At 43.8% G+C, this 13,895-nt stretch overlaps 1 protein-coding gene across 5 annotated transcripts in view; it reads right to left on the reverse strand.

Moving 5' to 3' along the window:
- Nucleotides 1-11,561: 11,561 nt before the first annotated feature.
- CCDC85B (coiled-coil domain containing 85B) overlaps nucleotides 11,562-13,895 on the reverse strand; it is a 51,100-nt gene continuing 48,766 nt past the window's right edge. For all 5 annotated transcript variants that reach the window (XM_053720036.1, XM_053720035.1, XM_053720039.1 and 2 more), the window contains one exon: nucleotides 11,562-12,354. In XM_053720036.1, the coding sequence (XP_053576011.1) occupies nucleotides 11,685-12,290 (606 nt within the window). In that variant the 5' untranslated portion in view covers nucleotides 12,291-12,354 and the 3' untranslated portion in view covers nucleotides 11,562-11,684. The remainder of the gene's footprint in view (nucleotides 12,355-13,895) is intronic.

Genomic DNA, 13,895 nt, shown 5'->3' on the forward strand with positions numbered 1-13,895 from the left:
TGGGACGCAGGCTGAGTTATGTGTCACCTGTATATATACAGAGAGCAGTGAATGGGACGCAGGCTGAGCTATGTGTCACCTGTATATATACAGAGAGCAGAGAATGGGACGCAGGCTGAGTTATGTGTCACCTGTCTATATAGAGAGAGCAGAGAATGGGACGCAGGCTGAGATATGTGTCACCTGTATATATACAGAGAGCAGCGAATGGGACACAGGCTGAGATATGTGTCACCTGTATATATACAGAGAGCAGTGAATGGGACACAGGCTGAGCTATGTGTCACCTGTATATATACACAGAGTAGTGAATGGGACCCAGGCTGAGCTATGTGTCACCTGTATATATAGAGAGAGCAGAGAATGAGACGCAGGCTGAGCTATGTGTCACCTGTATATATACAGAGAGCAGAGAATGGGACGCAGGTTGAGCTATGTGTCACCTGTATATATACAGAGAGCAGAGAATGAGACGCAGGCTGAGCTATGTGTCACCTGTATATATACAGAGAGCAGCGAATGGGACGCAGGCTGAGCTATATGTCACCTGTATATATACAGAGAACAGAGAATGGGATGCAGACTGAGCTATGTGTCACCTGTATATATACAGAGAGCAGTGAATGGGACGCAGGCTGAGATATGTGTCACCTGTAGATATACAGAGAGAAGAGAATGGGACGCAGGCTGAGCTATGTGTTACCTGTATATATACAGAGAGCAGTGAATGGGACTCAGGCTGAGTTATGTGTCACCTGTATATATACAGAGAGCAGTGAATGGGACACAGGCTGAGATATGTGTCACCTGTATATATACAGAGAGCAGTGAATGGGACGCAGGCTGAGCTATGTGTCACCTGTATATATAGAGAGAGCAGAGAATGGGACGCAGGCTGAGATATGTGTCACCTGTATATATACAGAGAGCAGCGAATGGGACACAGGCTGAGATATGTGTCACCTGTATATATACAGAGAGCAGTGAATGGGACACAGGCTGAGCTATGTGTCACCTGTATATATACAGAGAGCAGCGAATGGGACACAGGCTGAGATATGTGTCACCTGTATATATACAGAGAGTAGTGAATGGGACCCAGGCTGAGCTATGTGTCACCTGTATATATAGAGAGAGCAGAGAATGGGACGCAGGCTGAGATATGTGTCACCTGTATATATACAGAGAGCAGCGAATGGGACACAGGCTGAGCTATGTGTCACCTGTATATATACAGAGAGCAGTGAATGGGACGCAGGCTTAGTTATGTGTCACCTGGATATATACAGAGAACAGAGAATGGGATGCAGACTGAGCTATGTGTCACCTGTATATATAAAGAGAACAGCGAATGGGACACAGGCTGAGTTATGTGTCACCTGTATATATACAGAGAGAAGAGAATGGGACGCAGGCTGAGCTATGTGTCACCTGTATATATACAGAGAGCAGAGAATGGGACACAGGCTAAGCTATGTGTCACCTGTATATATACAGAGAGAAGAGAATGGGACGCAGGCTGAGATATGTGTCACCTGTATATATACAGAGAGCAGCGAATGGGACGCAGGCTGAGTTATGTGTCACCTGTAAATATAGAGAGAGCAGAGAATGGGACGCAGGCTGAGATATGTGTCACCTGTATATATACAGAGAGCAGCTAATGGGACACAGGCTGAGATATGTGTCACCTGTATATATACAGAGAGCAGTGAATGGGACACAGGCTGAGCTATGTGTCACCTGTATATATACAGAGAGCAGCGAATGGGACACAGGCTGAGATATGTGTCACCTGTATATATACAGAGAGTAGTGAATGGGACCCAGGCTGAGCTATGTGTCACCTGTATATATAGAGAGAGCAGAGAATGGGACGCAGGCTGAGATATGTGTCACCTGTATATATACAGAGAGCAGCGAATGGGACACAGGCTGAGCTATGTGTCACCTGTATATTTACAGAGAGCAGTGAATGGGACGCAGGCTTAGTTATGTGTCACCTGTATATATACAGAGAACAGAGAATGGGATGCAGACTGAGCTATGTGTCACCTGTATATATAAAGAGAACAGCGAATGGGACACAGGCTGAGTTATGTGTCACCTGTATATATACAGAGAGAAGAGAATGGGACGCAGGCTGAGCTATGTGTCACCTGTATATATACAGAGAGCAGAGAATGGGACACAGGCTGAGCTATGTGTCACCTGTATATATACAGAGAGAAGAGAATGGGACGCAGGCTGAGATATGTGTCACCTGTATATATACAGAGAGAAGAGAATGGGACGCAGGCTGAGCTATGTGTTACCTGTATATATACAGAGAGCAGTGAATGGGACTCAGGCTGAGTTATGTGTCACCTGTATATATACAGAGAGCAGTGAATGGGACACAGGCTGAGATATGTGTCACCTGTATATATACAGAGAGCAATGAATGGGACGCAGGCTGAGCTATGTGTCACCTGTATATATAGAGAGAGCAGAGAATGGGACGCAGGCTGAGATATGTGTCACCTGTATATATACAGAGAGCAGCGAATGGGACACAGGCTGAGATATGTGTCACCTGTATATATACAGAGAGCAGTGAATGGGACACAGGCTGAGCTATGTGTCACCTGTATATATACAGAGAGCAGCGAATGGGACACAGGCTGAGATATGTGTCACCTGTATATATACAGAGAGTAGTGAATGGGACCCAGGCTGAGCTATGTGTCACCTGTATATATAGAGAGAGCAGAGAATGGGACGCAGGCTGAGATATGTGTCACCTGTATATATACAGAGAGCAGCGAATGGGACACAGGCTGAGCTATGTGTCACCTGTATATATACAGAGAGCAGTGAATGGGACGCAGGCTTAGTTATGTGTCACCTGTATATATACAGAGAACAGAGAATGGGATGCAGACTGAGCTATGTGTCACCTGTATATATAAAGAGAACAGCGAATGGGACACAGGCTGAGTTATGTGTCACCTGTATATATACAGAGAGAAGAGAATGGGACGCAGGCTGAGCTATGTGTCACCTGTATATATACAGAAAGCAGAGAATGGGACACAGGCTGAGCTATGTGTCACCTGTATATATACAGAGAGAAGAGAATGGGACGCAGGCTGAGATATGTGTCACCTGTATATATACAGAGAGCAGCGAATGGGACGCAGGCTGAGTTATGTGTCACCTGTATATATACAGAGAGCAGAGAATGGGACGCAGGCTGAGATATGTATCACCTGTATATATACAGACAGAGAGCAGCGAATAGGATGCAGGCTGAGCTATGTGTCACCTGTATATATACAGAGAGTAGCGAATAGGATGCAGGATGAGATATATGTCACCTGTATAGATACAGAGAGCAGTGAATGGGACGCAGACTGAGCTATGTGTCACTTGTATATATACAGAGAGCAGAGAATGGGACGCAGGCTGAGCTATGTGTCACCTTTATATATACAGAGAGTAGCAAATGGGACGCAGGCTGAGATATGTGTCACCTGTATATATACAGAGAGCAGAGAATGGGATGCAGGCTGAGTTATGTGTCACCTGTATATATACAGAGAACAGCGAATGGGACACAGGCTGAGTTATGTGTCACCTGTATATATACAGAGAGAAGAGAATGGGACGCAGGCTGAGATATGTGTCACCTGTATATATACAGAGAGCAGCGAATGGGACACAGGCTGAGCTATGTGTCACCTGTATATATACAGAGAGCAGTGAATGGGACGCAGGCTTAGTTATGTGTCACCTGTATATATACAGAGAACAGAGAATGGGATGCAGACTGAGCTATGTGTCACCTGTATATATAAAGAGAACAGCGAATGGGACACAGGCTGAGTTATGTGTCACCTGTATATTATTCAGAGAGAAGAGAATGGGACGCAGGCTGAGCTATGTGTCACCTGTATATATACAGAGAGCAGAGAATGGGACACAGGCTGAGCTATGTGTCACCTGTATATATACAGAGAGAAGAGAATGGGACGCAGGCTGAGATATGTGTCACCTGTATATATACAGAGAGAAGAGAATGGGACGCAGGCTGAGCTATGTGTTACCTGTATATATACAGAGAGCAGTGAATGGGACTCAGGCTGAGTTATGTGTCACCTGTATATATACAGAGAGCAGTGAATGGGACACAGGCTGAGATATGTGTCACCTGTATATATACAGAGGGCAGTGAATGGGACGCAGGCTGAGCTATGTGTCACCTGTATATATAGAGAGAGCAGAGAATGGGACGCAGGCTGAGATATGTGTCACCTGTATATATACAGAGAGCAGCGAATGGGACACAGGCTGAGATATGTGTCACCTGTATATATACAGAGAGCAGTGAATGGGACACAGGCTGAGCTATGTGTCACCTGTATATATACAGAGAGCAGCGAATGGGACACAGGCTGAGATATGTGTCACCTGTATATATACAGAGAGTAGTGAATGGGACCCAGGCTGAGCTATGTGTCACCTGTATATATAGAGAGAGCAGAGAATGGGACGCAGGCTGAGATATGTGTCACCTGTATATATACAGAGAGCAGCGAATGGGACACAGGCTGAGCTATGTGTCACCTGTATATATACAGAGAGCAGTGAATGGGACGCAGGCTTAGTTATGTGTCACCTGTATATATACAGAGAACAGAGAATGGGATGCAGACTGAGCTATGTGTCACCTGTATATATAAAGAGAACAGCGAATGGGACACAGGCTGAGTTATGTGTCACCTGTATATATACAGAGAGAAGAGAATGGGACGCAGGCTGAGCTATGTGTCACCTGTATATATACAGAGAGCAGAGAATGGGACACATGCTGAGCTATGTGTCACCTGTATATATACAGAGAGAAGAGAATGGGACGCAGGCTGAGATATGTGTCACCTGTATATATACAGAGAGCAGCGAATGGGACGCAGGCTGAGTTATGTGTCACCTGTATATATACAGAGAGAAGAGAATGGGACGCAGGCTGAGCTATGTGTTACCTGTATATATACAGAGAGCAGTGAATGGGACTCAGGCTGAGTTATGTGTCACCTGTATATATACAAAGAGCAGTGAATGGGACACAGGCTGAGATATGTGTCACCTGTATATATACAGAGAGCAGTGAATGGGACGCAGGCTGAGCTATGTGTCACCTGTATATATAGAGAGAGCAGAGAATGGGACGCAGGCTGAGATATGTGTCACCTGTATATATACAGAGAGCAGCGAATGGGACACAGGCTGAGATATGTGTCACCTGTATATATACAGAGAGCAGTGAATGGGACACAGGCTGAGCTATGTGTCACCTGTATATATACAGAGAGCAGCGAATGGGACACAGGCTGAGATATGTGTCACCTGTATATATACAGAGAGTAGTGAATGGGACCCAGGCTGAGCTATGTGTCACCTGTATATATAGAGAGAGCAGAGAATGGGACGCAGGCTGAGATATGTGTCACCTGTATATATACAGAGAGCAGCGAATGGTACACAGGCTGAGCTATGTGTCACCTGTATATATACAGAGAGCAGTGAATGGGACGCAGGCTTAGTTATGTGTCACCTGTATATATACAGAGAACAGAGAAAGGGATGCAGACTGAGCTATGTGTCACCTGTATATATAAAGAGAACAGCGAATGGGACACAGGCTGAGTTATGTGTCACCTGTATATATACAGAGAGAAGAGAATGGGACGCAGGCTGAGCTATGTGTCACCTGTATATATACAGAGAGCAGAGAATGGGACACAGGCTGAGCTATGTGTCACCTGTATATATACAGAGAGAAGAGAATGGGACGCAGGCTGAGATATGTGTCACCTGTATATATACAGAGAGCAGCGAATGGGACGCAGGCTGAGTTATGTGTCACCTGTATATATACAGAGAGCAGAGAATGGGACGCAGGCTGAGATATGTATCACCTGTATATATACAGACAGAGAGCAGCGAATAGGATGCAGGCTGAGCTATGTGTCACCTGTATATATACAGAGAGTAGCGAATAGGATGCAGGATGAGATATATGTCACCTGTATATATACAGAGAGCAGTGAATGGGACGCAGACTGAGCTATGTGTCACTTGTATATATACAGAGAGCAGAGAATGGGACGCAGGCTGAGCTATGTGTCACCTTTATATATACAGAGAGTAGCAAATGGGACGCAGGCTGAGATATGTGTCACCTGTATATATACAGAGAGCAGAGAATGGGATGCAGGCTGAGTTATGTGTCACCTGTATATATACAGAGAACAGCGAATGGGACACAGGCTGAGTTATGTGTCACCTGTATATATACAGAGAGAAGAGAATGGGACGCAGGCTGAGATATGTGTCACCTGTATATATACAGAGAGCAGCGAATGGGACACAGGCTGAGCTATGTGTCACCTGTATATATACAGAGAGCAGTGAATGGGACGCAGGCTTAGTTATGTGTCACCTGTATATATACAGAGAACAGAGAATGGGATGCAGACTGAGCTATGTGTCACCTGTATATATAAAGAGAACAGCGAATGGGACACAGGCTGAGTTATGTGTCACCTGTATATTATTCAGAGAGAAGAGAATGGGACGCAGGCTGAGCTATGTGTCACCTGTATATATACAGAGAGCAGAGAATGGGACACAGGCTGAGCTATGTGTCACCTGTATATATACAGAGAGAAGAGAATGGGACGCAGGCTGAGATATGTGTCACCTGTATATATACAGAGAGAAGAGAATGGGACGCAGGCTGAGCTATGTGTTACCTGTATATATACAGAGAGCAGTGAATGGGACTCAGGCTGAGTTATGTGTCACCTGTATATATACAGAGAGCAGTGAATGGGACACAGGCTGAGATATGTGTCACCTGTATATATACAGAGAGCAGTGAATGGGACGCAGGCTGAGCTATGTGTCACCTGTATATATAGAGAGAGCAGAGAATGGGACGCAGGCTGAGATATGTGTCACCTGTATATATACAGAGAGCAGCGAATGGGACACAGGCTGAGATATGTGTCACCTGTATATATACAGAGAGCAGTGAATGGGACACAGGCTGAGCTATGTGTCACCTGTATATATACAGAGAGCAGCGAATGGGACACAGGCTGAGATATGTGTCACCTGTATATATACAGAGAGTAGTGAATGGGACCCAGGCTGAGATATGTGTCACCTGTATATATACAGAGAGCAGCGAATGGGACACAGGCTGAGCTATGTGTCACCTGTATATATACAGAGAGCAGTGAATGGGACGCAGGCTTAGTTATGTGTCACCTGTATATATACAGAGAACAGAGAATGGGATGCAGACTGAGCTATGTGTCACCTGTATATATAAAGAGAACAGCGAATGGGACACAGGCTGAGTTATGTGTCACCTGTATATATACAGAGAGAAGAGAATGGGACGCAGGCTGAGCTATGTGTCACCTGTATATATACAGAGAGCAGAGAATGGGACACAGGCTGAGCTATGTGTCACCTGTATATATACAGAGAGAAGAGAATGGGACGCAGGCTGAGATATGTGTCACCTGTATATATACAGAGAGCAGCGAATGGGACGCAGGCTGAGTTATGTGTCACCTGTATATATACAGAGAGCAGAGAATGTGTATCACCTGTATATATACAGACAGAGAGCAGCGAATAGGATGCAGGCTGAGCTATGTGTCACCTGTATATATACAGAGAGTAGCGAATAGGATGCAGGATGAGATATATGTCACCTGTATATATACAGAGAGCAGTGAATGGGACGCAGACTGAGCTATGTGTCACTTGTATATATACAGAGAGCAGAGAATGGGACGCAGGCTGAGCTATGTGTCACCTTTATATATACAGAGAGTAGCAAATGGGACGCAGGCTGAGATATGTGTCACCTGTACATATACAGAGAGCAGAGAATGGGATGCAGGCTGAGTTATGTGTCACCTGTATATATACAGAGAACAGCGAATGGGACACAGGCTGAGTTATGTGTCACCTGTATATATACAGAGAGAAGAGAATGGGACGCAGGCTGAGCTATGTGTCACCTGTATATATACAGAGAGCAGAGAATGGGACACAGGCTGAGCTATGTGTCACCTGTATATATACAGAGAGAAGAGAATGGGACGCAGGCTGAGATATGTGTCACCTGTATATATACAGAGAGCAGCGAATGGGACGCAGGCTGAGTTATGTGTCACCAGTATATATACAGAGAGCAGAGAATGGGACACAGGCTGAGATATGTGTCACCTGTATATATACAGACAGAGAGCAGCGAATAGGATGCAGGCTGAGCTATGTGTCACCTGTATATATACAGAGAGTAGCGAATAGGATGCAGGATTAGATATATGTCACCTGTATATGTACAGAGAGCAGTGAATGGTACGCAGGCTGAGCTATGTGTCACCTGTATATATATAGAGAGCAGCGAATGGGACGCAGGCTGAGATATGTGTCACCTGTATATATACAGAGAGCAGTGAATGGGACGCAGACTGAGCTATGTGTCACCTCTATATATACAGAGAGCAGCGAATGGGACGCAGGCTGAGCTATGTGTCACCTGTATATATACAGAGAGCAGCGAATGGGACGCATGCTGAGATATGTATCACCTGTATATATACAGAGAGCAGCGAATGGGACGCAGGCTGAGATATGTGTCACCTGTATATATACAGAGAGCAGCGAATGGGACGCAGGCTGAGATATATGTCACCTGTATATATACAGAGAGCAGAGAATGGGACGCAGGCTGAGCTATGTGTCACCTGTATATATACAGAGAGCAGAGAATGGGACGCAGGTTGAGCTATGTGTCACCTGTATATATACAGAGAGCAGCGAATGGGACGCAGGCTGAGATATGTGTCACCTGTATATATACAGAGAGCAGAGAATTCGACGCAGGCTGAGCTATGTGTCACCTGTAGATATACAGAGAGCAGCGAATGGGACGCAGGCTGAGATATGTGTTACCTGTATATACACAGAGAGCAGAGAATGGGACGCAGGCTGAGATATGTGTCACCTGTATATATACAGAGAGCAGTGAATGGGACGCAGGCTGGGATATGTGTCACCTGTATATATACAGAGAGCAGCGAATAGGACTCAGGCTGAGCTATGTGTCACCTGTATATATACAGAGAGCAGTGAATGGGACGCAGGCTGAGCTATGTGTCACCTGTATATATACAGAGAGCAGAGAATGGGACGCAGGCTGAGCTATGTGTCACCTGTATATATACAGAGAGCAGCGAATGGGACGCAGGCTGAGATATGTGTCACCTGTATATATACAGAGAGCAGAGAATGGGACGCAGGCTGAGTTATGTGTCACCTGTATATATACAGAGAGTAGCGAATGGGACGCAGGCTGAGTTATGTGTCACCTGTATATATACAGAGAGCAGAGAATGGGACGCAGGCTGAGCTATGTGTCACCTGTATATATACAGAGAGCAGAGAATGGGACGCAGGCTGAGATATGTGTCACCTGTATATATACAGAGAGTAGCGAATGAGACGCAGGCTGAGATATGTGTCACCTGTATATATACAAAGAGCAGTGAATGGGACGCAGGCTGAGATATGTGTCACCTGTATATCGAATACGACATAGACTGAGCTATCTGTCACCTGTATATATACAGAGAGCATTAAATGGGACGCAGGCTGAGCTATGTGTCACCTGTATATATACGGAGAGCAGAGAATGGGACACAGGCTGAGCTATGTGTCACCTGTATATATACAGAGAGCAGAGAATGGGATGCAGGCTGAGCTATGTGTCACCTGTATATATACAGAGAGCAGAGAATGGGATGCAGGCTGAGATATATGTCACCTGTATATATACAGAGAGCAGTGAATGGGACGCATGCTGAGATATGTGTCACCTGTATATATACAGAGAGCAGCGAATGGGACACAGGCTGATAAATGTGTCACCTGTATATATACAGAGAGCAGTGAATGGGACGCAGGCTGAGATATGTGTCACCTGTATATATACAGAGAGCAGCGAATGGGACATAGGCTGATATATGTGTCACCTGTATATATAGAGAGAGCAGTAAATGGGACAGTAAATGGGACATAGGGGCCGATTTATCAGGGCCCGAATGAGCCCGTATACCCGTTTCGGTGTGAGCCTTTAGGCTCACCGGAAAATGGAGTTAAGAAGCAGCGGACTTAAAGGGACAGTCTACACCAGAATTGTTATTGTTTTAAAAGATAGATAATCCCTTTATTACCCATTCCCTAGTTTTGCATAACCAACACAGTTATATAAATACACTGTATAGTATTCAAATTAGCATGTGAACCGACTAGGTTTAGCTTTCAACTAAGAATACCAAGAGAACAAAGCAAAATTGGTGATAAAAGTAAATTGGAAAATTGTTTAAAATTACATGTCCTATCTCAATCATGAAAGTTTATTTTGGACAAGACTTTCCCTTTAAGACCGCTGCTCCTTAACTCGTCCACTGGCTCTGAGGCGGCAGACATCAATTCACCTGATCTTATACGATCGGGTTGATTGACACCCCCTGCTAGCGGCCGATTGGCCACGAATGTGCAGGGGGCGGCATTGCAAAAGCAGTTCACCAGAACTGCTTGTGAAATGATAAATTCCGACAGTATATGCTGTCAGCATTTATCGATGTCTGGCGGACATGATTCGCTACAGCAGATCATGTCCGCCAGACACTTGATAAATCGGCACCATAGGCTGAGATATGTGTCACCTGTATATATACAGAGAGCAGCGAATGGGACTCAGGCTGAGATATATGTCACCTGTATATATACAGAGAACAGCGAATGGGACATAGGCTGAGATATGTGTCACCTGTATATATACAGAGAACAGCGAATGGGACATAGGCTGAGATATGTGTCACCTGTATATATACAGAGAACAGCGAATGGGACATAGGCTGAGATATGTGTCACCTGTATATATACAGAGAACAGCGAATGGGACATAGGCTGAGATATGTATATACAGAGAACAGCTAATGGGAGAAGGATGAGCTATTTAAGTATGTTGAGTTGCCACATAGAGGCCTATTTATCAAATGTCTGTCGGACCTGATCCGAAAGTGCGGATCTGGTCCAACAGACATCGATGAATGCGGAGAGCAATACGTTCTCCGTATTAAGCATTGCACTAGCAGCTCTTGTGAGATGCTGGTGCGACGACGCCCCCTGCAAACTCATGGCCAATCGGTCGCCAGCAGGGGGTGTCAATCAACCCGATCGTACTCGATCGGGTTGAATTGTGGCGATCTCTGTCCGCCTCATCAGAACAGGCGGACAGGGTTATGGAGCAGCGGTCTTTAGACTGCTGCTTCATAACTGCTGTTTCTGGCGAGTCTAAAGACTTGCCAGAAACACGGGCCCTCTCAAGCTTGATAAATGGGCCTCATTGTGAGAGAGAATTGTGAGAAGGGCAGAGAGTGGTTTGTCTCAGACATATATTTACAAAGAGCAGTAAATGGAACAAATTATGAATTAAATGTCTTTTTTATTTGTGACCAGGTATGCCCAAAATTCCCAGTTTGAAGACCCCAAACCCCCTCCCCTGTAGCCATATACATTCATTCACATTTTAAGGAGAACCACCCCTTTCAGTCATCTGGAGAGCAGACCACATGAAGTTGGTCTGGACTTCCAACACTGCCTGTGCTGGAGCTACCATCCCCCAAATCCCGTGGTCCACAGGGCAAGAGACTCAGCTCAGATGTAGCCACAGGGCTTGCATGGTGTCTGACAGGGGCACCATCTTCTTCCAAGGCCAAGAAAACTTCAGATAAGCAGGAGTTTTCCCTTAAGAGCTCCTCTTGGCGTCTTTCCAGCTCGGACAACTTTTTCAAGTAGCCACCCAGATCCTCACGCAATACTTTGGCTGCATGGTAGCCAAAGAGCTGCCATTCACTAGCCAGCTTTTTACTCTTCAGTCTATCATCATCTAAAAAGCAGCAAAGGTCCTTCAACTCTCGATTCTCTTCCTGAAGGCGATGGTTGACCTGTTTCAACTCACGGATTTCTGTCAGATGACCCTGCAGTTGTCGGTTGACCTCTTTGATGAGACGTCCCCTCTGAATGAGAGCTGCCATCTTTTCGGCTTCTTCTTCTCTGAGTTTTCTTACCAGTTCCTCTTTACTATGTGTTAACATCTCCTCATCTGTCATTTTGGATAAGTCTCGACCTACCAGACCCCGTTCCTCACTCATCCTGGCAGTTCCCTGAATGGCCCGTAGGTTTGGTGGATATGTATTAATACTGTACCCAAAGATGCTGGTGGAAAAAAAGGGAATATATTAGACTTAAGCCATCCAACAGAAAAACAAATATATATATATATATATATATATATATATATATATATATATATATATATATATATATATATATATATATCAGATAAAATAACAGTAGGTTCCTCATTTCACTTCTCCCCTTCCCCTTTTTTCCCTTCCATCCTCCTTTTCCTCTTTTTTTTTCTCCTCGCCACTGGACGCCTCACGTGCTGAACGTATCTTCAGCAGATTAATATAGAATTACAGTTTGCCTGAAGTTTTATCAAACGGAACTGTTCATTGTACTTTATATTTTATTATTCTACAAATTGTAATTAAAGCTATACTTAGACTTTGTTTTTATCATTTCTTTATTTCTATGGTGATATAAACTTTATTCTTCTTTAATGAAAACCAATATACATCCTCAGGCCTATTGTACATGCCAACTAGACACGTCACAGAGACTTTTGGATGGGCACTAGTTGTCTACATACTACAATTAAACCAATATACTGTACTTGTTATCTTTTTTTATTATTTTCTGGTTATAGTTACAAACGGACACTCCTGTTACTTTAGCTAATACCTTTTCTGGATTCTGGTGACAGTGAATGTTTGTAGAATGTTACATAATTCTGTATCACTTTGACTTTAAATGAAGCTCATTAAAAAAATTTTTAGAAATTAGAGTAAAAAAACTCACTGTATACATATTGTTTACAATGCTATGTAAAATATGAGGTTAGAGACTAGGCTTGTCCCCAGTGATGTGACTAGGGAGCAGATCCAGTTACAAATGTGTGACTGTAAAACACTGATTGTTAGAACTAACAGTGAATTTATCCATCTATGGGTTTGATCTATGAAGCTGCAGACGCACAAGTGGTCCTTTAAATGCTATTTAAGTAGCTGCGGTTTTAAGAGTGCCAGAAATAAAATATCCTGGTCTGACCTGCATGACTGATAGATCCTGTAGGGACCTCTGCAGCACAAGCAATTGTTTGTGCAATGATAACTATAGGCAGCGAATGCTGCCCCTTCAATTCAGTGCCAGAAGGGGAGCTTGTCTACATTGCTTGATTGCTACATACATTGGGCCCTATCTCTCTATACATCTTTCTATCTATTTATCAATTTATATACTCCATCCTTTTTCTGCCTATCTACTCATTATCTATATATCTATCTACTCATTATATGTCTATCTACTCATTATGTATATATCTATCTACTCATTATGTATATATCTATCTACTCATTATGTATATATCTATCTACTCATTATATATCTATCTACTCATTATATATCTATCTACTCATTATATATCTAGCTACTCATTATATATCTAGCTACTCATTATATATCTATCTACTCATTATATATCTAGCTACTCATTATATATCTATCTACTGATTATATATCTAGCTACTCATTATATATCTATCTACTCATTATATATCTATCTACTCATTATATATCTATCTACTCATTTTATATCTACTCATTATATATCTAGCTACTCATTATATATTTAT

Source organism: Bombina bombina, chromosome 7 (genome assembly GCF_027579735.1).
Source record: "Bombina bombina isolate aBomBom1 chromosome 7, aBomBom1.pri, whole genome shotgun sequence".
Taxonomy (NCBI): domain Eukaryota; kingdom Metazoa; phylum Chordata; class Amphibia; order Anura; family Bombinatoridae; genus Bombina; species Bombina bombina.